Here is a 24,640-nt window from a genome sequence, read left to right as displayed (position 1 = left end):
TACATTTTGTCAATTATTACTAGAATTTGAAAAACGTTTCTCTTTTAGCCATGTGTTCAATTATCCCTGCCTTGCAGTTCATCCTACAATTTACACAGATCATTGTAGACATGGAACACACACGTCCTTCCAAATGACGATATCTTATTTACCCTGTACAACTCCAGGCTCCACATGCTCATATAAGGAGTCTTGACTTGAGCTGCGAGAACTTTTTGCCTGAGATGATCTCCGGCGGTGGGGGATTGGGATAGCTTACTGCTTGTGCTGATAGACACATTTACAAAAAAAAAAGATGCTGATGGAGATTTGCAAATGGATTTAAGGTGGGCCGGGATTAAGAGTTTTTTTCGTTGGCTTCCAGGAATTCTAGTGTTAAATGGGTGGTCATGACTGGCAAGGGTTTTTTTCTTTTTTTCACAGAACTATTTCATTCACACAGTTTTAATCAGTCATATGACAGAGGTTAAATTTAAGTTCCATGACAAAGCCGTTGCTGTAAATGCAAGGCACCATGTATGGCATGAAAGTACAGTAGATTAGTACATTTATTTTAATAATTTGTCTTTAAAATGTCTTTGTGCAGAGTTCTTGGGTGTAAAGTAATGCATTATCTTCTTATATAATATGGTACCGTGGCTGTCCATTTTTCTGTCCAGGATTTTAAATCACCTGTAGCTCGCAAACTGTTTGACCTATTGACGTGAAATTTGGTACACATATACTACGTGATGTCTGCTGTCCACTTTCGGGGTGATGATTGACCTCCAACGTTAAAGATCAACCCAGGAAGGTCCAGGTCAAAATTAAATAACCTGTAGCCTGAAATCTGGCACACATACAGTGGGATGCAAAAGTTTGGGCAACCTTGTTAATAGTCATTATTTTCCTGTATAAATCGTTGGTTGTTACAATAAAAATGTCAGTTAAATATATCATATAGGAGACACACACAGTGATATTTGAGAAGTGAAATGAAGTTTATTGGATTTACAGAAAGTGTGCAATAATTGTTCAAACAAAATCAGGCAGGTGCATAAATTTGGACACCACAAAAAAGAAATGAAATCAATATTTAGTAGATCCGCCTTTTGCAGAAATTACAGCCTCTAAACGCTTCCTGTAGGTTCCAATGAGAGTCTGGATTGTGGTTGAAGGTATTTTGGACCATTCCTCTTTACAAAACATCTCTAGTTCATTCAGGTTTGATGGCTTCCGAGCATGGACAGCTCTCTTTAACTCACACCACAGATTTTCAATTCTATTCAGGTCTGGGGACTGAGATGGCCATTCTAGAACGTTGTACTTGTTCCTCTGCATGAATGCCTTAGTGGATTTTGAGCAGTGTTTCGGTCGTTGTCTTGTTGAAAGATCCAGCCCCGGCGCAGCTTCAGCTTTGTCACTGATTCCTGGACATTGGTCTCCAGAATCTGCTGATACTGAGTGGAATCCATGCGTCCCTCAACTTTGACAAGATTCCCAGTCCCTGCACTGGCCACACAGCCCCACAGCATGATGGAACCACCACCATATTTTACTGTAGGTAGCAGGTGTTTTTCTTGGAATGCTGTGTTGTTTTTCCTCCATGCATAACGCCCTTGTTATGCCCAAATAACTCCATTTTAGTTTCATCAGTCCACAGCACCTTATTCCAAAATGAAGCTGGCTTGTCCAAATGTGCTTGAGCAGACCTCAAGCGGCTCTGTTTGTGCTTCCTCTTCATCACTCTCGCATACAGCATCTCCTTGTGTAAAGTGCGCCGAATGGTTGAACGATGCACAGTGACTCCATCTGCTGCAAGATGATGTTGTAGGTCTTTGGTGCTGGTCTGTGGGTTGACTCTGACTGTTCTCACCATTCGTCGCTTCTGTCTATCCAAAATCTTTCTTGGTCTGCTACTTTGAGCCTTAACTTGAACTGAGCCTGTGGTCTTCCATTTCCTCAATATGTTCCTAACTGTGGAAACAGACAGCTTCAATCTCTGGGACAGCTTTCTGTATCCTTCCCCTAAACCATGATGGTGAACAATCTTTGTCTTCAGGTCATTTGAGAGTTGTTTGGTGACCCCATGTTGCTACTCTTCAGAGAAAATTAAAGGAGGAGGAAACTTACAATGGACCCCTTAAATACTCGGATTCACCTGTGTATGTAGGTCAGGGGTCACTGAGCTTACCAAGCCAATTGGAGTTCCAATAATTAGTTCTAAAAGTTTGGGAATCAATAAAATGACAACGGTGCCCAAATTTATGCACCTGCCTGATTTTGTTTGAACAATTATTGCACACTTTCTGTAAATCCAATAAACTTCATTTCACTTCTCAAATATCACTGTGTGTGCCTCCTATGTGATATATTTAACTGACATTTTTTATCGTAACAACCAACGATTTATACATGAAAATAATGACTATTAACAAGGTTGCCCAAACTTTTGCAACCCACTGTATTATACTACTCTGAAACTCTGCACTATAGCTTTATTTTAAAAACAAAGGGTTTTGGAATTATTGCTCTTTTTATTTTTATTTTATTTTATTGTAGAATCAACTCTTGGCAGCGGACAAGTCAAGTCAAGTGTATTCACTGCATGTTATCGTGCAGTGCGCCGTTACAGGTTAATTATAATTATTGGTAGTATTGTTTTTTTAATAAATCTTATTTTCCCTGTTTCTTTGTTGAAGAGCTCCTGTTGAAGAATTTATTGCCAAAATGACTGAAGTGACAACTAAAAAAGTGGAATTTTAACAATGTTTACTGTCCACCATCAATCACAAAGCATCCTGATAAAAACGACTTTAATACACCTTCAACCTTAAAATGCAGACCTCATCACGAAACAGCAGGCAGGCAACTGCTTGTACATGTTTACTAACAGACAGGCCAGCATTTTGCATGGAGTAAGTTTTCATCAAAAGAGAAACGGCATGCAAAGATGTGCAAACACAAGGGGCCTCATGTATAAACGGTGCGTACGCACAGAAATGTTGCGTAAGAACTTTTCCACGTTCAAATCGCGATGTATAAAACCTACACTTGGCGTAAAGCCATGCACCTTTCCACCGTACCTCATGCCTTGTCGTACACAAGTTCTCCGCTCGGTTTTGCAGACTGGCGGCACCCAGCGTCAAAGCAGTGCTACTGTTCCTGTGTGATTACTCCTTATTTTCATGACGCGGCTTTATAAATACACCGAAACTAACTGCATATTGTTTATTAGTGTAACGCATCTGATTGTAATTAACTTGTAACAATATAATGGTCCAGGGAACAGCCATAGTATTCCAAATACCATAACTGATTTAGCGTTGTTACTCTCACTGCACCTTCCTCTTCTTATTTTTCTTCTTCTTCTTTCAGCTCCTCCCGTTAGGAGTTGCCACAGCTGATCATCTTTTTCCATATTACTCTCACTGCACGACTCGGAGTATTTATATCACTGTATCTGAGTGTGAATCACAGCAGCAGCTGATCGGAAAGTGAATTATATACAGCTTCATGGACACGCTGTCTCAGCCACTGCAGAACGTTTTAAAGCAATTCCTGTACGGACCTCGCGGTTCAGAAACAGTTTAATCCCAAGAACTTTAAATGCACTCAATCAATTGCTCCTTGTAGAACTGTTTGTACTTATAAGTACAATCACCCCACTGTAAACTTGCACTACAGTTATAATATCTCACAACCTGAGCCACTTTATAAAGCACGTATTTACATATGATGACGATATCATTTTTAAGATGAAATGCAGCAAAATATGTTTGTTAAATTATACAGATAAAACTTTAACTTCATTTAAATAATCTATATTCTTCACTGGGAGTGTCGTGAAGGATAGAATAATTAAACATGTACTACGAAGATATTTCAATGTTCTTCACACGTTTTGAAGAATCGGCGCTAAGCTTACAGATGGCTTAACGTCTATTACAGAGCTGATTGTATGGCGATCGGTTACTTGGGGAAAGAAAAGCAAGGACTGCAGTGACGGCTACACCAATATATATTGAATATAAAACAGAAAGAGAAAATAACAACACAGCTAAAAACGCAGCAACAAATTTCGGCAAAAGTTAAATGCTTGTGTCATGAGCACGAGGCGGCTATGCAGTGTCTGCAACGGACATGGCCATCCACCGTGCATAAGCTACCTTACTGACGGGGCGAAGGAGCCACCGATTCTTCCTCTGCCCAGTGCCACCACAAGCCTAGAGCCGCCCCTGAGTACTGCTGCAATAAATTATTTCATCAAAGTGAAACACATGTTTAATAACGTGCTTTAACTCCTATCATCATGAAAATGATATCACGTATACATCTCAGTGTTTGAGTTATTCAGAGAGCTGTAATATCACGAATGTCATGGATTCTGTGTCCAGTTGGAGGAAGAGAGCGGTTTAAGAAGCAAGTAGTGATTCCCACACATAGGCACATAGAAGATCAAATACAAAACAAAGCATTTAACGTGCTACTTTAATTACGATGTGATTTGAGAAACTGGTTAATTAAACGATTTTAAGATGAAGTTTATGATGTTCTACTTTAATGACAAAATAAACTACGTGATTAAAGTGGAAATGTCGAGATTGAAGTTGACATTTCGTGCTTTTTCCCCACTGTGTGCCTTTTTTCTCTGTATCCTAATAAGCTTTCATATGACACTCAGACAGTGGGCTACAACTCGGCTTTTCACGGCGACTTTGATATGTGACTTCTTTTTTATTTCCGGCACTGTGCGATTTTGTGAATGTGAGCTTTCAACTTTCTCCAACACGCTAAGTCACTCGATCAACTTCCTTTTGTTGATTATACTACGGTTTATTTGAACAAATAGTATGCTTTTCCTTTGCCTCCACTTGGTATTCAATGAAATTCTTATATTTTCCCCCGTGCTTTTCCTATTGTCTTTTCACAGAAGGCTGCGCTTAAGGGCGATTTATATTGATTTGCATATTCAAAGAGGCATAATTCTGGGATGAGTTGGGGTGTTACATAATGCGCGTGCACAAGCGTTAGTTTTCACGCTGATCGGGATTTATGTAGCGGAAGAACGTGGAAGTTGGAGTACGCACAGATTCCTGCATCTGAATTTTTCTGTGCGTAAGCACATTTCGGCTTTTGTGCTTACGCCATGTTATAGTGCAAGTTCTACGCATGGCATTATACATGAGGCCCAAGGTGATTGGGACAATCAGACCTTATTGTGCTGCACCAAATCAGAACGACAACTAAATTCCACAGAGCACAGATATATTCATAGCAGGGGACCTATGTGATGGGCAGATGAATTTCAAATGTTCTGCACGGCTACCTTTTGTTCTGATGACCGGTTGCATCATATTCATCCATTTATTTATTATTCCGGCACAAGCGTAACCAGCCTGTTGCTGAAATTCACAGCCGTCCCCTCAGCAGCACCATGTACTTAGAAATATTTTCCCGTGCACATCTCCAAGTCTGACGTCATTTTCGCCGGGACTTCCTCGCACCCAGTGCTGGATATAAACTAGCCTTTATACTGTTCAGGTATATGCAAGGTGGAGCCTGTTCTGACACATTGTTAACAGTACATCCGTTTAACGATATAATTAGTTTAAAGTTTCGATGATATTATTCACAACTGACGAACTAAGTAGAAATGATAACCGCCAAAGCTTATTTTGGTTGCATTTTAGTTGTAGTCTGGAGTCATGGCAGAACCACGGACCAGGGGCCTCATGTATAACGCCGTGCGTAGAACTCGCACTATAACATGGCGTAAGCACAAAAGCCGAAATGTGTTTACGCACGTAAAAATCCAGATGCAGGAATCTGTGCGTACTCCAACTTCCACGTTCTTCCGCTACATAAATCCCGATCAGCGTGAAAACTAACGCTCGTGCACGCGCATTTTGTAACGCCCCAAATCCTCCCAGAATTACGCCTCTTTGAATATGCAAATTAATATAAATCGCCCTTAAGCGCAGCCTTCTGTGAAAAGACAATGGGAAAAGCACGGGGAAAATATAAGAATTACAGCGAATACCAAGTGCAGGCAAAGGAAAAACATACTATTTGTTCAAATAAACCGTGGTATAATCAACAAAAGGAAGTTGATCGAGTGACATAGCGTGTTGGAGAAACTTGAAAGCTCACATTCACAAATCGCACAGTGCCGGGAAATAAAAAAGTAGTCACATATCAAAGTCGCCGTGAAAAGCCGAGTTGTAAGCCCACTGTCTGAGTGTCATATGAAAGCTTAAGCTTAGGGTACAGAGAAAAAAGGCACACAGTGAGGAAAAAGCACGAAATGTCAACTTCAATCTCGACATTTCCACTTTAATCACGTAGTTTATTTTGTCAAATTCTACTCGTATGTGATCTATGTGTGGGAATCACTACTTGCTTCTTAAACTGGCTCTCTTCCTCCAACTGGACACAGAGTCCATTACATTCGTGATATTACAGTTCTCTGAATAACTAAAATATTGAGATGTATACGTGATATCATTTTCATGATGATAGGAGCTAAAGCACGTTATTAAACATGTGTTTCACTTCGATGAAATAATTTATTGCAGCAGTACAATCAGGGGCGGCTCTAGGCTTGTGGTGGCACTGGGCAGAGGAAGAATCGGTGGCTCCTTCGCCTGCCTGTCAGTAAGGTAGCTTATGCACAGTGGATGGCCATGTCCGTTGTGGACACTGCATAGCCGCCTCGTGCTCATGACACAAGCATTTAACTTTTGCCGAAATTTGTCGCTGTGTTTTTAGCTGTGTTGTTATTTTCTCTTTCTGTTTTATATTCAATATACAGTATATTGGCGTAGCCGTCACTGCAGTCAGTGCTTTTCTTTCCACAAGTAACCGATCGCCATACAATCAGCTCTGTAATAGAAGTTAAGCCATCTGTAAGCTTAGCGCCGATTCTTCAAAACGTTTAAAGAACTTTGAAATATCTTCGTAGTACATGTTTAATTATTCTATCCTTAATGACACTCCCAGTGAAGAATAGAGATTATTTAAATGAAGTTAAAGTTTTATCTGTGTAATTTAATAAACATATTTTGCTGCATTTCACCTTATAAATGATATTGTTTCTGTTTCTGAACCGCGAGATCCGTACAGGAAAGGCTTTAAAACATTTTGCAGTGGCTGAGACAGCGTGTCCTTGAAGCTGTATACCGATAATTCCCTTTCCGATCAGCTGCTGCTGTGATTCACACTCAGATACAGTGATATAAATACTCTGAGTGGTGCAGTGAGAGTAATATTGAAAAGATGATCCGCTGTGGCAACTCCTAACAAGAGGAGCTGAAAGAAGAAGAAGAAGAAGAAGTGAGAGTAACAACGCTAAAGCAGTTATGGTATTTGGAATACTATGGCTGTTCCCTGAACCATTATATTGTTACGAGTTAATTACAATAAGATGTATTACACTAATAAACAATATGCGGTTAGTTTTGGTGTATTTATAAAGCCGCGTCAGGAAAATAAGGTGTAACCACACAGGAACAGTAGCACTGCTTTGACGCTGGGTGCCGCCAGTCTGCAAAACCGAGCAGAGAACTTGCGTACGACAAGGCATGAGGTACCGTGGAAAAGTGAGTGGCATTACGCCAAGTGTAGGTGTTATACATCACGATTTGAATGTGGAAAAGTTCTTACGCAACATTTCTGTGCATACGCACCGTTTATACATGAGGCCCCTGGCCACTTGGAGGTTGCTTCTGGGCCGCATGTGGCCTGCAGGCCGCCATTTGAATTGCCCTGCTTTAGAGTCTCTGATCAGCACTACCTGCACATCTTCAAGATATGAGAGTAAAATGTCCATGCAACAACAACAACATTTATTTATATAGCACATTTTCATACACACAGTAGCTCAAAGTGCTTTACATAATAAAGAATAGAAAAATAAAAGACACAATAAGAAAACAAAATAAATCAACATTAATTAACATCGAATAAGAGTAAGGTCCAATGGCCAGGGGGGACAGAAAAACAAAAAAACTCCAGACGGCTGGAGAAAAAAATAAAATCTGTATGGATTCCAGACCATTAAACCACCCAGTCCCCTCTGGGCATTCTACCTAACAGAAATGAAACAGTCCTCTTTGGATTTAGGGTTCTCACGGAAGGGCTTGATGATGATGATGGTCACGTAGACTTCTGCCTTTTAATCCATCCATCGTTGTTGGAGCATCATGAAGCTTTGAGTAGGAGGAGGTGGCGCAGGCCAACACCACAAAGAAACCGGAAAAAGACACAGAAAAGAGAGTAGGGGTCAGTACGGATTTTAGGGCCACCATGAATAGTTATGCAATGAATGACACGCATATTGGAATTGGCCCTAACCCCTTAACATGCTGGGAGGGCAGTGAAATGGAGAGATTTGGGGAGGATTTATATCAAAGCTATAGGTTGCTCCAACCTACTAGTTGGTGGCATCCATGGGCTTTGGTACCCATTCAGACACCCAACAGGTGAGGTCAGGTCAGTCTGGGGCTCGTGCAATGGTTCGGAGTGTGGCCGCACCCACCACATGACAAAACAGTTCATGATCCCAGTCGGCAACACCCCCCAGGCAAACGTGCAGTCCAGTTCTACCCTTCAGAATTGACCCTCTATCTGGAACAGCCAGGTGTTAGGTTGGCATCCCCCTGTCCTGGTCCAGCCACTCTGGTCCTCAACAATGAGCCGGATCACTCTCGGGTAATTGCGCCACATGGCTGTAGTGCCATAACTGACACCCCTCACAATGCAGGTCACGTGCCTCATTCGGGACTCCATGAGCAACACAAAGTCAAACCAGCAGGACCCAAGGATTCTTCTAAGAGACACACATGAAGGAGTCCAGTCTTCGTCTCAGGTCACTGGATAGCGGCCATGTCTCGCAACCATATTGCATTACAAAAAGTCACCAGGACTTGAAAGACTTGAACCTTTGTCCTTTAGCAGAAGATATCAGGAGATATCACACACCCCTTTTCAGTGACCTCATGACCCCCCATGCTCTCCCTATCCATCTACTGACTTCACAGGAAGAGTCACCAGAGTCACGAATGTCACTGCCGAGGTAAGTAAACCTCTCAACGAGGAAGATATTCTCTCCACAAACAGACACACTGCTGATGATAGATAGATAGATAGATAGATAGATAGATAGATAGATAGATAGATAGATAGATAGATAGATAGATAGATAGATAGATAGATAGATAGATAGATAGATAGATAGATAGATAGATAGATAGATAGATAGATAGATAGATAGAACTTTATTTGTCCCCAGGAGGAAATTTGACTTTTTACAGAAGCTCATACATAAATAGGTAAATAAATAAATAAACACACATGCTTTGGTCTGACCACACACCAGAATGACTGTAAACCAAGAAAATTAAAAACAAGAAAACGTTTGCCTTGGTGGTCAGTGAGGCATTATGCAGGCAAATTGCTGTTGGTATAAAGGACTCCCATTTGTGTTTCTTTTGAATAATTCATTGGCTGAAAGTCCCCAGTGTTGGAGTCAGAGAGAGGAGGTGCATCATTGTTCATAATGGCACTCAGGTATGTTTTAATTCTCTCCTTCGCTACGACCTCCAGGTGGTCCAGAGTTTGTCCCATAACTGAACTTGTCCTGTGTATTAGCTTGGTGAATTGGTGGGCCTCTCATAAAGTGATGTTACCAGCCCAGCACCCCACACTGGCCATCACGAAGTTGTAGAAGATGTGAAGAATGTCACCCCCGCATTAAAAGAGCACAGTCTTCTAAGGAAAAAGAGCCCACTCTGCCCTTTCTTCTCTAGTTCCTCTGTGTTTTGAGACAAGTCCAACCTGTCATTAATGTGGACCACTTGCAGGAGTGGACCTCCTCTACATCTACATCTTGAATAGTGACCAAATATGGTGGCTTTTTAGTGTAGCCAAACTCAATGACCAATTCCAGTGTTCTGCTGATGTTAAGATCGAGACAATTCTCTTTGCACTAAGGAACACAGTTCTCCAGTTGACTACTCTCCTGTGTCTCATTCCCCTTTTCAATAATTGCAGAATTATCTGAGAATTTCTGACAGTGACCTGACCTGCTGTTATATTTGTAGTCTGAGGTGTACAGAGTGACAGGCCTGCTCCTAGTGTTGCTCCTGTGTTGCTCACAAAGTCTCTTAAACTGGTGGTCTGCCTGACAGATGGTCCATCATCAGGACCCCACAGGCTCATCCACCTGCAGATCTCTGAGTTTACCCCTTAACAGGGATGGCTGGATGGTACTGAAGGCACTGAAGAAATCAGAAAAACATCCTCCTCACAGTGCTGCAGGTTTTGTCGAGCCTTGTGGAGCAGACAGATAATTGCATCCTCCACTCCAATCTTTGTCTAATAGGTAAATTGCAGTGGGCCCAGGTGGTCTACCACAAGAGGACTCCTATAGTCTAGGACCAGCCTCTCAAGGGTCTTTGTGATGTGAGACAAAAGTACCACTGGTCTGTAGTCATTAGGTGAAGAGGCGCTCGTCTTCTTTGAAACAGGAACAATGCAGGTTGTTTTCCACAGCCTTGGTGCTTTCTGAATCCTTAGGGACAAACTGAACAGGTGACAGAGGACACCACAAAGTTGGTCAGCATGGACCTTAAGAACTCGAGGATCGACCCCCACCTGGTCCCACATCTCTTCCTGTGTGTCTCCTTACTTGCTCTTCAGTTATGGACACTTTACACTGATGGTCAAAGGTGGACTTTTCACTGGCCATCACATGTGACGTGGTTGGAGTTGTTGATGTAGTCATAATTATTGGTTTTATCTTCCACACCACTTGTGACAAAAGCACAGTGAGCTAGAATTTTACATTTGGAAGGGATTGGGATGTTAATGAAACTTCAATTCCTTGCTAAGCTTCTATTTTGAGAAGACTGCCAGAGGTAATGTGAACACAGGAATGATTTTTATGTTGATCCAAGGTGTAACAGGAAGCTCCTCATCCTGAGGGAGGTAGAAAAGTATTACAAAATGGTCGTGGAGATCAAGTGGGAATGGAGAAGGTTCCAGATAATTAATTTAGTGGATTATGCTTACTGGACTCTAGAAAAAGAAAAACAAAACAACTATCATTTAAGAAAAGAAGGTCCACACTGGGGGCGGCATGGTGGCGCAGTGGGTAGCGCTGCTGCCTCGCAGTTAGGAGACCCAGGTCCTCCCTGCATGGAGTTTGCATGTTCTCCCTGTGTCTGCATGGGTTTCCTCCGGTTTCCTCCCACAGTCCAAAGACATGCAGGTTAGGTGCATTGGAGATTCTAAATTGTCCCTAGTCGGTGTGTGTGCACCCTGTGGTGGGCTGGCACCCCGCCTGGGGTTTGTTTCCTGCCTTGCACACTATGTTGGGTGGGATTGGCTCCCATGACCCTGTAGTTAGGATATAGCGCTTTGGATAATGGATGGATGGAGGTCCACATGGGTTGGGTGAGATCAGTCCTTTTAGGAAAAGAAAACAGAGACTATTCCCTTGTTTGGTGGAAAAGTGGAAAATAAGACATTTTTTTCCTGAGTTTATCCTAACATTCTACTTCTGTATACATAGATATGTATGTTCCAATATCTGTAGTTGCTGATGATCTAAATTCTAAATATATTTTGGTTTTGTCACCCCAAAAACTTAAAGGGGTATAGTTCTTTTTTTTATTTGGGGAACATTCTAGAATTTAACCTTGATGTGTTAGTAACTCAACTTGGTGATAGTTGATTGTTACACACTATTGATTTTATGGATTATTTATTAAAATTCCCTATTTTAGCACTGCACTTTGGACACTGTGTCCTTGTTTTAATAAAAAAAGCACTTTGCACTCTGCACTATAATTTGTTGCTTGTGTCCTCATTCACAGAACCCTGTGCCCCGTAGGACATCCTGAGAGTTCATGGGATCCCCTCGAGGTTGCTGGATATCATGGCCGGCCTATACACTGGTACTGGGAGTGCTGTGCAGAGTGGAGGCAGGACCCTCTGTGCTTTTCCCAGTTGATTCTGGGGTTTATCAGTGGTCTGTTCTGCTCCTACTCTATTCAATGCTTGTATGGACTGGGTGTTGGGCAAAGTCGTGGGATCCAGCGACTGTGGGGCATCTGTTGGTGAAGATAGATTCACGGATCTTGACTTTCCTGACGATGCTGTTAAATTTGCAGAGTCAATGGAGGTTCTGATTGGGGAGCTCGAGAGACTGAGTGAGGAGTCTGAGTGTCTGGGCTGGCGAGTGTCCTGATAAAAACCAACTCGGTGAGAAACGCCCACACCCTACGGATTGCCCCACGGCCCGCTATGGCCCAAAGTCCCCTCGCTAAACCGCGAGCGCGGTGATCATTTACTTAAAATGAATGGCCTTTGCACAGTGAGCTGTGGACCCGCTATACCACATACCATCCCCCCATAAAACTCCAGTTGCATGGGAAGGCTCCACACCACTGCCAACCCAATGCAACTGGAGCTCAGGTCCACAGCTCGGCCACTCTACACTGCACTAAAACAATAAAAGCACTAAAACAATTCCCACTTAAAACCAACCCAAGCCCCCTTCATTAAAACAGGACATTAAAAGAATAAGAACTTTAAAAGACAATTAAAAACGACAGCAATAAATAAATGTACTTAAAAAGCTCAGTCTCTTAAAAATGTCCCCCTCCGGCTTGGGTACGTGGGTTCCACCAAAAGTCAGTTACCAATCCCGCTTGCTGCTCTGTCTCCTCTTCTGGCCTCCACTGCTAGCTCATCCCACCGCTGGGGAATCCCACCGCTGCCACCAAATGTGACGATGTGGGTTCTGGCTCCACACTCCCATCATATTTGGAAGCACTTGAACCCAACACCGTCGATAACGTAACCGAGTGAGCTAGTCAGTGAAGGCAATTCCGGCTGAGGACCATGGTCTCGGATTTGGAGGTGCTGATTCCCATCCCAGCCGCTTCACACTCATCTGCGAACCGATCCAGAGAAAGCTGAAGATCATGGCCTGATGAAGCAAACAGGACAACATCATCTGCAAAAAGCAGTGACCCAATCCTGAGTCCACCAAACCGGACCCCCTCAACACCCTGGCTGTGCCTAGAAACTCTGTCCATAAGAGGTATGAACAGAATCGGTGACAAAGGGCAGCCCTGGCAGAGTCCAACTCTCACTGGAAACGGGCTCGTCTTACTGCCAGCAATGCGGACCAAGCTCTGACACTGGTTGTACAGGGACCGAACAGCCCTTATCAGGGGGTCCAGCACCCCATACTCCCAGAGCACACCCACAGGATTCCCCGAGGGACATGGTTAAACGCCTTTTCCAAGTCCACAAAACACATGTAGACTGGTTGGGCAAACTCCCATGCACCCTCCAGGACCCTGCTAAGGGTGTACAGCTGGTCCACTGTTCCACGATCAGGACGAAAACCACACTGTTCCTCCTGAATCCGAGGTTCGACTATCCAATGGACCCTCCTCTCCAGAACCCCCGAATAGACTTTTCCAGAGAGGGGGACCACCACCCCTGTCTGCTAATCCAGAGGCACTGTCCCCAATGTCCATGCAAATTTGCAGAGACATGTTAACCTAGACAGTCCTACAACATCCAGAGCCTTGTGGAACTCCAGGAATATCTCATCCACCCCCAGGGCCCTGCCACCAAGGAGTTTTTTGACCATCTCGGTGACCTCAGTCCCAGATATGGGGGAGCCCACCTCAGAGTCCCCAGGCTCTGCTTCCTCATTGGAAGGCATGTTAGTGGGATTGAGGAGGTCTTCGAGGTACTCCCCCCCTTCTTCTTCTTCTTCTTATTATTATTATTATTATTGTTCCTCTCTTAATCTGTTTTTCTTACTGATGATGCTATCTTGAAACTTTTGAAAGTTTTCTCCATCTAAATACATTTATGAAAAAATCATCATAATAACAGTTGAAAACATTGAGCTGCTAACTTAAATAAAAAATGTTTGTTCATTTTTTTTCTTACTGTTTCTCTCTGACATTTAAAGGATTCAAAGTCTCTCAGCCTCAGAGCCCAATGGAAGGTGTGGAGAGTAGCAACGTCACTTTGATCTGCGATGTGTCTAGTGAGACGCCACTGGGACCTCTGAGGTGGTACAGAGCTGCTGGCAGTGAGCGCACACACTTCTACTCAGGAGCCCCCAAAGGAGGAGATAAGAATGACCGTCGAGTGACCTGGGCAGTGGAGAACCCAACTGTCAACTACAGCATCACAATAAGAGACCTCAGAGTCAGCGACACGGGAGAGTATTACTGTGTGAAATACACAAAGGCAGATGAGAACAAACCAAATGCTCCACCACATGCCACAGGACCGGGGGTCAGCCTGACTGTGAAAGGTGGGTGACAAATCGTTGCTTTTAAGCAAATGCCTTCATGATATTCAGCTTCTGCCATATGTTTGTATCAATGTAGGATACACAGTACCCTCCATAATGTCTGGGACAAGGACCAGTTTTTTCGTTGATTTCTCCCTCTGCTCCACTCTTTAAAAGTACAAATCAAATAATTCCTCAATTGTCAGCCTAAATCATGACTTTGGGGTGCCCACCTGTCCATCCCTATCTGCGTCAAATAAAAAGGAAAGCAAGCACACAATGGTGTAGAAAGTACGACAAATGACATTCTCCCGATAAGCTGGAGGGCACAGTGATGGAGTGATCTCAAGTCATACAGGAGCTCCGCCAGTCTCAGGTCGCTCGGTCGTGCAGTGACACTCTCCTTTCGGGTGGTTTTGCTTTTATGGCCCAGGGACTGAAAGGGGCAGAGCCAGTTACCCTCGCTGCATGCATTCTTGGTGCTGTGAAACAAAAGGAGTACAACACAGTTTGCATCAGCACCCCTTCTTGGCCCGGGGTGGAGCAACATACCTGGGAGGACATTTGGAGGGTGACCCTCTGATGCACATGCGTGACACCTATATAAAACTTACGAAAAGACCCTCTCAATCTAAAAGCAAGGTATACTCATTAGGACTTAGGGTATTCATTTCTACAGTAGCTTCCTCAACTACTATTTCAGCTTCTTTTTTTTCACCCATGTGAAGAGAACACACAAGCTAATATTAAGGGGTTGAGGGTCCAAAATGCAGACACCTTGTTATTGCTGCTGGATTTAAAGAACGGTGTTGAGGGGAACACCAGTGTGGCATTCACAGTTTTTAACATTAGGTCCCCCCATAGATTAAAGTGCCAGCGACAGCGGTATGTTGGAGGGAGGCTCTCTGTTACTCTTCTTATTTGTCGTCTTCCTGGCTGGAGAGGAAAAGATCAAGAGGGACTTTCTCTTATGCCCCCTGAAAATTAAACCCTGTAATGTTTGTCATTTTCTCAAACATCAGATACCCAAGTTCAAAAAGTCTGCTTAATCGATCGACCCTTGCCTGTCAATTCTAAGCTACGGCGTCACTTCAATGTCTTTCCTAACGTAAAAACAGTCCCTGTAAAGTCCGCAAACTCCTAAGGCGTAAAACACCCACATTTGTCTAATGGATCAACCCTTTTGTGTCACAATGAAGCTGTGGTGTAACTTCAAGTAAACTTCCTGTAAATCAGACCCTCAAACATCTGCGACATACTCACGCATTTGACACCCAATGGAAGACTCTTTGCCCCTGATCGACTGGCCCTCGCCTGTCTTAAAATAAAGATTTCCCTGATTGTCATCTTCTGCCACTGATAAAATAAAAAAATATACAAAATCGCCAGTGTCACACTCTTTTTTGCATTAAAAGATGTTCTTCTGGGTCCTAAAATCTGCAGCACCTCCTCCTGGCTTTAACCACAAATATTACATTTCACAGAATACGTAAAGGAAATGTGTCATTTATTGGGACATTTTGACATTATTATTTGGGTTAAAATACATTTTTTCTGCTGCTCTATTGTGGATTTTTAGAGATTTGTTACATTAGGAAATGTTAATACTATTAGGTATCTGTTCAAAGTTATACAATACAATACAATTTATTTTTGAATAGCCCAAAATCACACAAGAAGTGCCGCAATGGGTTTTAACAGGCCCTGCCTCTTGACAGCCCCCCAGCCTTGACTCTCTAAGAAGACAAGGGAAAAACTCCCAAAAAAAACGCTTGTAGGGATAAAATGGAAGAAACCTCGGGAAAGGCAGTTCAAAGAGAGACCTCTTTCCAGGTAGGTTGGGCGTGCAACGGGTGTCAAAAAGAAAAGGGGGTCAATACACATGAACAGAACAAATCCTCAATACAGTATAAAAATAAAAATTTTACAAATACATAGCAGAATTTAAGAGTAGATGATATCACATAATATGATTTGGATTTGTTTAGAGTTCTGGAGACCTCATTCATCAAGCTGCCTCCCCCATTTGGCAATTCCACAGCTGAAATAGCGCTAATTCGATGAAAGTACCCCTCTTTCCCACGATTCCTGCGATCCTCCATCAGGGATGACGTTACCTTAGGCAGGCAAAATGCAATTTAAAGAGATTGTTGCTGTCGCACTGCCCTTCGATCTTTTTAAAGCCTGTCCAGCCGCTGTCCTTTTTGCTACTTTGTGTCTTTGCTTCTCCGTGATCATAAATATACATCTGACCGAATTGTGTTTTCTTTGAAATTAAACTTGTCGTTGCATTATCTGTTGCGGGTCCACAGATTGTCATAGCGTATGATTCATCATTGTGTAAATCTACGTTTTGTGCATTGAATGATGCAAATGCGAAAAGATTTTCGGCTTTTATTTCCGACCTCGCTTTGTCCTGCTATTTTTTCAGCTACACCTGGTCCTGATGATTCATTTCCTTTTTTTTGCGTTAATGCAATCTTTTATTCGTCGAGGTTTCATTTAAAATGTATTGTCCTTTATATGCTTTATATGCACTGAGACACCTGTACACTATTGGTTTTCTTTTTTGCCCATTCTCTTTCGTCTCGCAGTTCTTTTATTTGTCTTTTGTGACCTTAACGTGAAGATCACGTATCGTCTCCTAGTCATTCATTCCACAGGATTTTTTTTTTTAATAGAGAGATAACAGTCTAGGCCCCCCAACCCTGGACTTACTTCTATCCATCAACTGTGCAATATTCAATATCTAAATGGTATTTATAATAACTGTGCAATATCTGTATACTGTACAATATCATTGCTCTCAGGGTCCAACATCCACTACTCACTGCACATGATCATCATTATTGTGCAATATTTAAATAATGTGAAATAACCCAACAGTGCAATAGTTATTTATTCTTCCATATATATATATAGCGTCGTAGGACTTTTTTTGCAAATTTTTTGCACCATTTGTTTATTTACTTGTGTTCTACATCAGTGGTTCTCAACCTGTGGGGCGGAGCCTCCCTAGGGGGGCACGAAGTAACAAAAAGGGGGGCGCAAAGATGTGAAAAAAAGAAAACAAGAATCAAAACTATGAAAAAAACATCTGTTGAAACCCAAACAAATCAACTTAAACTACATTCTGATATTAGAACAAGAAATATAGAGTTAGATAAATGTCGATAAAAGCTAAGTAGGTATAATAAAATATTCATCTACATTTCAAAAAAATGTTGGGGGGGGGCGTGATTAAAACTGTTATGAAAACTTACAAATACTTAAAGGTTGAGAAATGCTGTTCTACATATATGTCTGCACTGGAGGAGCTGCTTTTAATCTCATTGTACATGTGTATAGTGACAATAAAAGGCATTCATTTCTATATTTGTTTTGCCAGTTCCCCATTTCTGAAGTCGGCTTAAATCAGCTGAGCAAACCAAGTAGGATTCTGAGACTCAGCACCGAAACCAAACAGGCAGAGTGGGGGTGAGGCGTCAAACAAAAATATAATGACAAACGAAAAGTCAGTTTTAATACAAGTCTAAACTGAAATAATCGAGCGATCGTGATGACAATGTGAATTGGTCATCAGACGTTGACATGGGTTGTGAAACTGATACATTTAGCAGCACTGTGCAACCGACCCCAGGCGAATTCACCATGTGTGGCATAAACATAAAATCATTGTGATCAAGTGAAAGGCCTGGAAGGACTTTAGCATCCTAATGTCTGTTCAGAGGACAGCAGCTGTCAGAGTTGTCAGAGTGTCGGGGAAAAGTGGAAGTCAGTAAGCCTTGCTCTGTGGTAGCCTACAACTACACAAGAGATCCATCGTTCGTGCGGATCTGGCACTGACATTCTGTCCTATTGCGAACAAGCAACCAAATGAATAGAAAGAAACCCACTTGTATTGTCCTGATTTGCAATGTTGGGGGCTAGACATACCTTTCCTGCTGTATTTATGCTAATATTTTGGCATTTCTATGTTTCTGTTGCATGTAGTACTAGCATGTTGTACCATGTTAGCCATTATGGATTGTTACACAATTGCGCATGGGGGTTAGGGGCCAGAAAGACCAAAATAAGGTAATTCCACGCCAGACCAGGGGTTGATGGGGTGCAGTGAACCTTTCCCTTTTATCTCTGCAGACCAGATTCCAACGATGTCACTTCCATTTCCGGCCCTAGATTATGTCACTAAAAGCCAGTTATCCTCTATTTGCACTCAATATCTGTTGTTGCTAGAGTACTCAGATCTTCTGGTCAGTTGTCTCATGTTGTCCCTCGTACCAAATGTAAAACCAAGGGTGACAGGGCCTTTGCAGCTGCTGCCCCTCGCCTGTGGAACTCTTTACCTCATTATATAAAGGACTCGTCTACAATTGAACTGTTCAAAACAAGATTAAAGACTCATTTCCTTTCACTTGCATTCAGTGACCTTCAGTAATACTGATGGTTTCCTCTTTGTGATCATATAACATTATTTCTATTTATTATCTATCTTATTTTATGTTCATATATTTATTACTATTTATGTTTTATTGTTTATTGTTTTTGTTTTTTTCTTTTATTCTATTATTGTAAAGCACTTTGGCCGCAGCATTACTATGTTGTTTTAAATGTGCTATATAAATAAATTGACATTGTTGTTGGACTCAACCTGCACACTTCGATGTTACCAAAGCTTCCCATTTTGCAGCCTTATTCAAGTACACGGGTGGCAGCCCCAGACCTCCATTTGGTGTCAAGGTCCATTCATTTCACAGGATGTAATGAGAAGTCAAGTAAAATAACACCTTTATTTGGCTAACTAAGACGATTACACTAAGCAAGGCTTTGAGACAACTTAGGACTCGATGTAATGTTATACATAATAATATATGTTCCTGTTGAAATAAACTCAGTGTTTTTTGGCTCATTTATAAAGGGCTGAACAAACCGCTAAAGAGTTAAAAGGAGCTGCTTTACCTAAAGCCGAGCCAAGACCAGAGTCAGAGCGGTTCCCCAGAGTTCAAAAAGGGCACAATATAGAAACAGAAGCAAAGGAAAGGCTCAATTAATAGCACTGGGTAAAACGCAGTATCAAAACACCAAATTAAAGATGCATGAAACACACCTTTCTGGATTAGATCTAAGAGACAATAACCAACAAATGCATTCTCCTTGACACTTTTGTTTTAACAAATGCTTCCTTTTCTGAGGTTCATCTGATGAGTTGGAAACTGAGTGACATGACCGTCTTCCATTTGTTCTGTTTCAGAGTTCGTCAATCAGTCACAAGGCTCCGTGGATGCAGTAGTGGGAAGTAACGTGACCTTACTGTGCCTTCTGTCCAGTCCGCTTCTAAAAGGACCAGTCAAATGGATGAAGAAAACGAGTAATGGGAAAAAACACATCTACTCTTCATTGTCCTCAGGAACTGAAAAAAATGACTCCCGAGTGACCTGGACAGAAGCGAAACCTACTGTCAACTTCAGCATCACCATTAGATCTGTTCAGCTTAACGACACTGGAACATATTATTGTGAAAAATACAAAGATGGAGACATGAATACACCCTTCAAAGCAAAAGAAGGGGTCCAACTGAATGTGAAAGGTAAGAGAGAAGCATCTCTAGGGCCCCTTGTCCTCAACTTAGGGACATCATGACAGTAACTATTAAAACCAACACCAAGTAAAACACACTTCCTTCGGCGTCACTCTGCATGGTAGAATGTAATGATGACAGATTCAGAAAAGTATCTGAGCCCTTCAGTTTCCACACTCTTTATTAGGTTGGTCCATTGGGAAGTTTGACATTTAAGTAAGGTTGATCTTTAAAGGCTCACAGAATTAATAGACATCTTCATTTATGCTTTATTTAAGAATTAACTTTGTCACTGATGTTTCACCTAAAATTCCTTCAGATAAACAGCTTTAGACAGAAAAGGAGGCCTGAGATACGACTGAGGCATAAGGAGTCCAAATGAAGAATCTGGTTTGAAAAGGCAGGGTATACTTTGTAAGATCTCTTTCTAGTCTCATCCTAATCTCTTTCACAACTTCCTGTTTTTAGTTATTACTGGTTTGATTCCTTTGTCTAGGCGACATACAGCATTTGAGATTCAGTCAGTTACATTTCTTTAGTCTTGCTAATTGGAGCACAGGCAGATAAAATGACTTGTTTGTGGTCACAGAATGGTGTCAGTAGTGGGATTTGAATCCACATTTTCAGCTTTGAAGTCCAAAGTCTCAACCACTGTGCCACACGGCCTTCCTTTTCTTCTCGAATGTGTCTCATCTAACTGGAGCACAGCAATTTAATTTAGAGCCACTCATAATATTACTCAGAAGTGAGGACTACAGCTTTGTAATCCTAGTAAAGTGTTTGATTACCACCGTCCATACATTTCACCAGATATTACTGCACACAGTACAAATACCTTCAAACTGTAAATAAAAGAATGTCAAGACACAACTTGGACGATCTGAGCCCATTGGGTGACTTTGCTGAGATATCCACTGAAAGTCAAGAGGAGACACCTGTGAGAATTCTGAGGTAAAGGAGAAAACTCTGAGAAACAAGAGACCAAAGCCAAGGTCTCCATTTCATTTCTTTCTGATCTAATTGTTGTGTAGGAGAAACCAGAAAGATATGAAGGAGATCTCTTTTTTAATGGAACCCTCTATACAAAGGTACATGTGTGCCTTTCTGAACGTCGTCCAATCAATTCAGTTTGCCACAGGCGGACTCCAATGACGTTCTAGAAACATCTCAAGGAGCAAAGGAGATTCAATCTGAGAATTATAATAAGAATAGCAAAGGGTCTGAATGCTTCTAGGAAGGAGAGGTTCCAGCTTTTAATTTTAAATACATCTGAAAAACTATTTTCACTTTGTCATGTTGGGTTGTTGAGTGTAGATGGATGAACCTCTGGTCTTCCTTTGTCCTTGTGTTTCTCCTCAGTTTGCTGATTTTTTTTCTCAGGTAGTAGATTTAAGTTTGCAAGTCAATGGATTCGGTTCCTAAATTTCATCAATTGTGTATTCAAAATGAAGGCTCAAAATTGTCCAAGTCCGAATATTCATATATCAACGTGTTACCTTTAAGGATATTTTATATTTTGATAGTGCTCCACAATTTCAGCCTTCTTTAATTGTTGCGATAAAGGAATAAAGCTGCTGATGTTTTGCAACATCGAAATTTTTCGCAAGATGAATACCTTGATGATAATGACAACGATCGAGAGCGAGAAAATGAGTTGGATGTTGTGGAACCTGTAGGCTCTGGGACTCGTGCAGATTGCTTCATCATGACGTGTCCGACTTGTCACGACTCTCAGGACAGCGGGACGTTCTGCCACCCACTGACTGCAAACAGTCGTTAACCTCCAAATGTGTTGTGTGCAACAAGTGTGGACGGCATAAAGAAGCGCATCATATTTACGGCACTTGTGCTAAGCCTCTCAGTCCGATGGAAACTTTGCTGGTGAAAATAAAGCAATTAACAGTTTCTTTACATTTCGGCAGAGTTACTGTTGATAATTAAACCCGTTACTGGCTGAAAAATTTCATTGTTTATTATATATCCACAGACCGATACTGCAGCGTCCTGGTCATAAATGTTCTGCCAGTCAAAGTGTCAAGTAGAGCTGTCGATTCGATTAATGTTGATGACTACCATTTCTCAATCCACTATGCTTTACTGTACCGTATCTCTTCGGAGAGTCCTTGGTTATCACTGGTTTGACCTTGTGTTGCTCATGGAGTCTTGAATAAGACACATTACCTGCATTGTGAGGGAGTGTCAGTTACGGCACTACAGCCACGTGGTGCGATTACCCGAAGATGATCCTCATTGCTGGATCAGGCCAAGGGGGAGCCTACATAACACCTGGCTGCGGCAGATAAAGGGTCATTTTTGGAGGGTGGGACTGGACCGCGTGTCTGCCCTGGGTGTTGCCAACCAGCATTTTGAGCTGTTTCTTTGTGAGGTGGGTGCGGCAATACGCTGTACTAGTGCAGGCTCCCCAACTTGACCTGACCTATGCTTTATGGCAGAAGCACAAATAAACAGATTTCTTCTGATTATGACCCTTGAGTAGTTATAGCAGTTGTTACATCTCAGCAAAGGTTCTTCCCCTGGCTCACAGCAGTAGTTGTACATGAGATAAGCAATTTGGTCAGTATGGGTGCCATTTATAGGGTCTTTCCTTTATTTATTGTCATGGAAAAACCAAAAGTGGCAGGGAATCACAGGCATTCCAAGTGTAAGAAGAGAGGACACCAGGAACCCCTTGTTTCTGAAGCTGTTTCTTGCAATTTGGAGTCACATGTATAATGAAATGATAGATCATACTGGGGTGGCACGGTGGCACAGTGGTAGCGCTGATGCCTCGCAGTAAGGAGACCTGGATTTGCTTCCCGGGTCCTCCCTGCATGGAGTTGGCATGTTCTCCCTGTGTCTGCGTGGGTTTCCTCCGGGTGCTCCGGTTTCCTCCCACAGTCCAAAGACATGCAGGTTAGGCACATTAACTATCCTAAATTGTCGTGTGTGTGTGCTTGGTGTGTGTGTGTGTGTGTGTGTGCATGTGTGTGTGCCCTGCATTGGGCTGGTGCCCTGCCCGGGGTTTGTTCCTGCCTTGCTGGGATTGTTGGCTGGGATTGGCTCCAGCAGACCCCTGTGACTCTGTGTTCGGATATAGCAGGTTGGATAATAGATGGATGGATGGATCATACTAAAGTAACTTGCCCCAGGGTGAATATCCTAAGTCGGAACACCCCTGAATTATCCTGAAGATTTCATAAAAATGTGTGCTAACTGTACGTCTTCTATATTCTCTCATTGCAAAACACAGGGTCTCCCATAATTTCTGTCCTCATGTTGAGCATAGCTGTTGGAGTTCCTGCTGCTGTCCTCCTCACTGGAATCATCTTTTGTGTGGTGTGTAAAGGTAAGCAAATCCATGTCATGCACAGATGTAATAATTTCTATATTACTGAAATGAATGCAGAACAAGTAGGTGATATGTGAATGAACTTTATGAGTAAAGGGTCCATCATTGTTCACCTCAGGACTGTCAAGAAGTAATGAAGAGTGGTAAAAAAATGTTGGCTTTCATTGTCCTGAAACTGTGTGGAGTACAAGTTCAGGTTAGGCTAAGGCACTTGTGAGGTGTTTTGTCTCACACACCTACACACGCACATGCACACGCCATGAACCATCTCAGTTTGGAGATTTGCACTGTGGTAACAGCCAGTGGTCAGCCGCAATGCCTTGACATCTGGATTACTGCCACTCTGAGAACCAGGATTTTATCAGGCCAAGATAAAGAAGACTTCTCCATCTTGAATTGAGCGTGAGTAGGCAGTGTTTACAGAACAATGTGAGCGGAGCACTTCCTGGTGATGTCAGATGAGCTCTCTCACTCACTCAACTCCCCTTTTCCTTTGCAGTACTTATGCAAAATATATATAAGACCGACTCCCCACTCCTGACATCACGCTTCCCCCTCCCTTTGGCCAGCAGCCTGTGTCTCGGATTAGTGCGAATATGTTGCTCCTGCAAGCAATCTATGACACTTATGCGTTGAGAGAAGTTACAAAATCAACTGGAATGTTCAATCAAATTATAGAAAAAAACCCGATCTAAATCTGTGAAGTAGTTTTCTCGTGAAAAGTGGACAGAAAGACGTTGGATTTTATATGTATATATACAATATACAGTAAAATTTGGATTGCGAGTAACTTGGTCTGCGAGTGTTTTGCAAGATGAGCTAAAATTTTTGATAAATTTTAACTTGATAAACGAGCGAGGTCTTACAATATGAGCAGAACGTACTTTGTATACACTTTGTCTGCTGGGCGTCAGGTGATCACAACTGAGCTGATGATTCTTCTTTCTCTCTCACTGTGGGATTGTGGGTAATCTTCCCCCACTCTCTGTCTCAGTTGCTGTGCCTCACTCATATAGTCAACATCCCTACGAACGTGTACTGTTTACTATAGCATTGTCACCCAACGTGTGTGTGTGTTTAACGTGTGAGTCCCTGTCGCACCCCAAAACACGAAGCTGAGTCTCAATACTTTAGCAACGCCATCTTTATTCAGCTTGAAACAAGAGCAGCACGGTTATTTATTGTAGTGGGATCTGCTGCTCTCTTATAAACAGACACAGGAGTCAGGCAGGGTCATGGCCAGGTTAGTGGCCAAGTAATCCTGTGCCCCTTATTTATAATGTTCCTTGTATCACCCATTGACAGCAGGCGTTTACAGCACGACTGCAATCTTTTGCTTTTACAGTGGACTGCTACAGTGCTGGGAGCCTGCAGTTGCTTTGGGACGCTTTTCCACGTGTCA

The 24,640-nt window shown here is 42.3% G+C and overlaps 1 protein-coding gene across 1 annotated transcript in view; it reads left to right on the top strand.

The window, feature by feature from the left end:
* The window catches only part of LOC120538306, an 80,960-nt gene that overhangs the window by 11,219 nt on the left and 45,101 nt on the right, over positions 1-24,640 (top strand). Inside the window, exons 2-4 of the mRNA XM_039767768.1 lie at positions 13,982-14,332; positions 19,563-19,898; positions 23,140-23,300. Coding sequence (XP_039623702.1) covers positions 13,982-14,332; positions 19,563-19,898; positions 23,140-23,300 — 848 coding nt within the window. The remainder of the gene's footprint in view (positions 1-13,981; positions 14,333-19,562; positions 19,899-23,139; positions 23,301-24,640) is intronic.

Source organism: Polypterus senegalus, chromosome 10 (assembly GCF_016835505.1).
Source record: "Polypterus senegalus isolate Bchr_013 chromosome 10, ASM1683550v1, whole genome shotgun sequence".
NCBI lineage: Eukaryota > Metazoa > Chordata > Cladistia > Polypteriformes > Polypteridae > Polypterus > Polypterus senegalus.
Note: the sequence above shows the minus strand (reverse complement) of the source record. Positions and strands in the feature narration are given on the sequence as shown.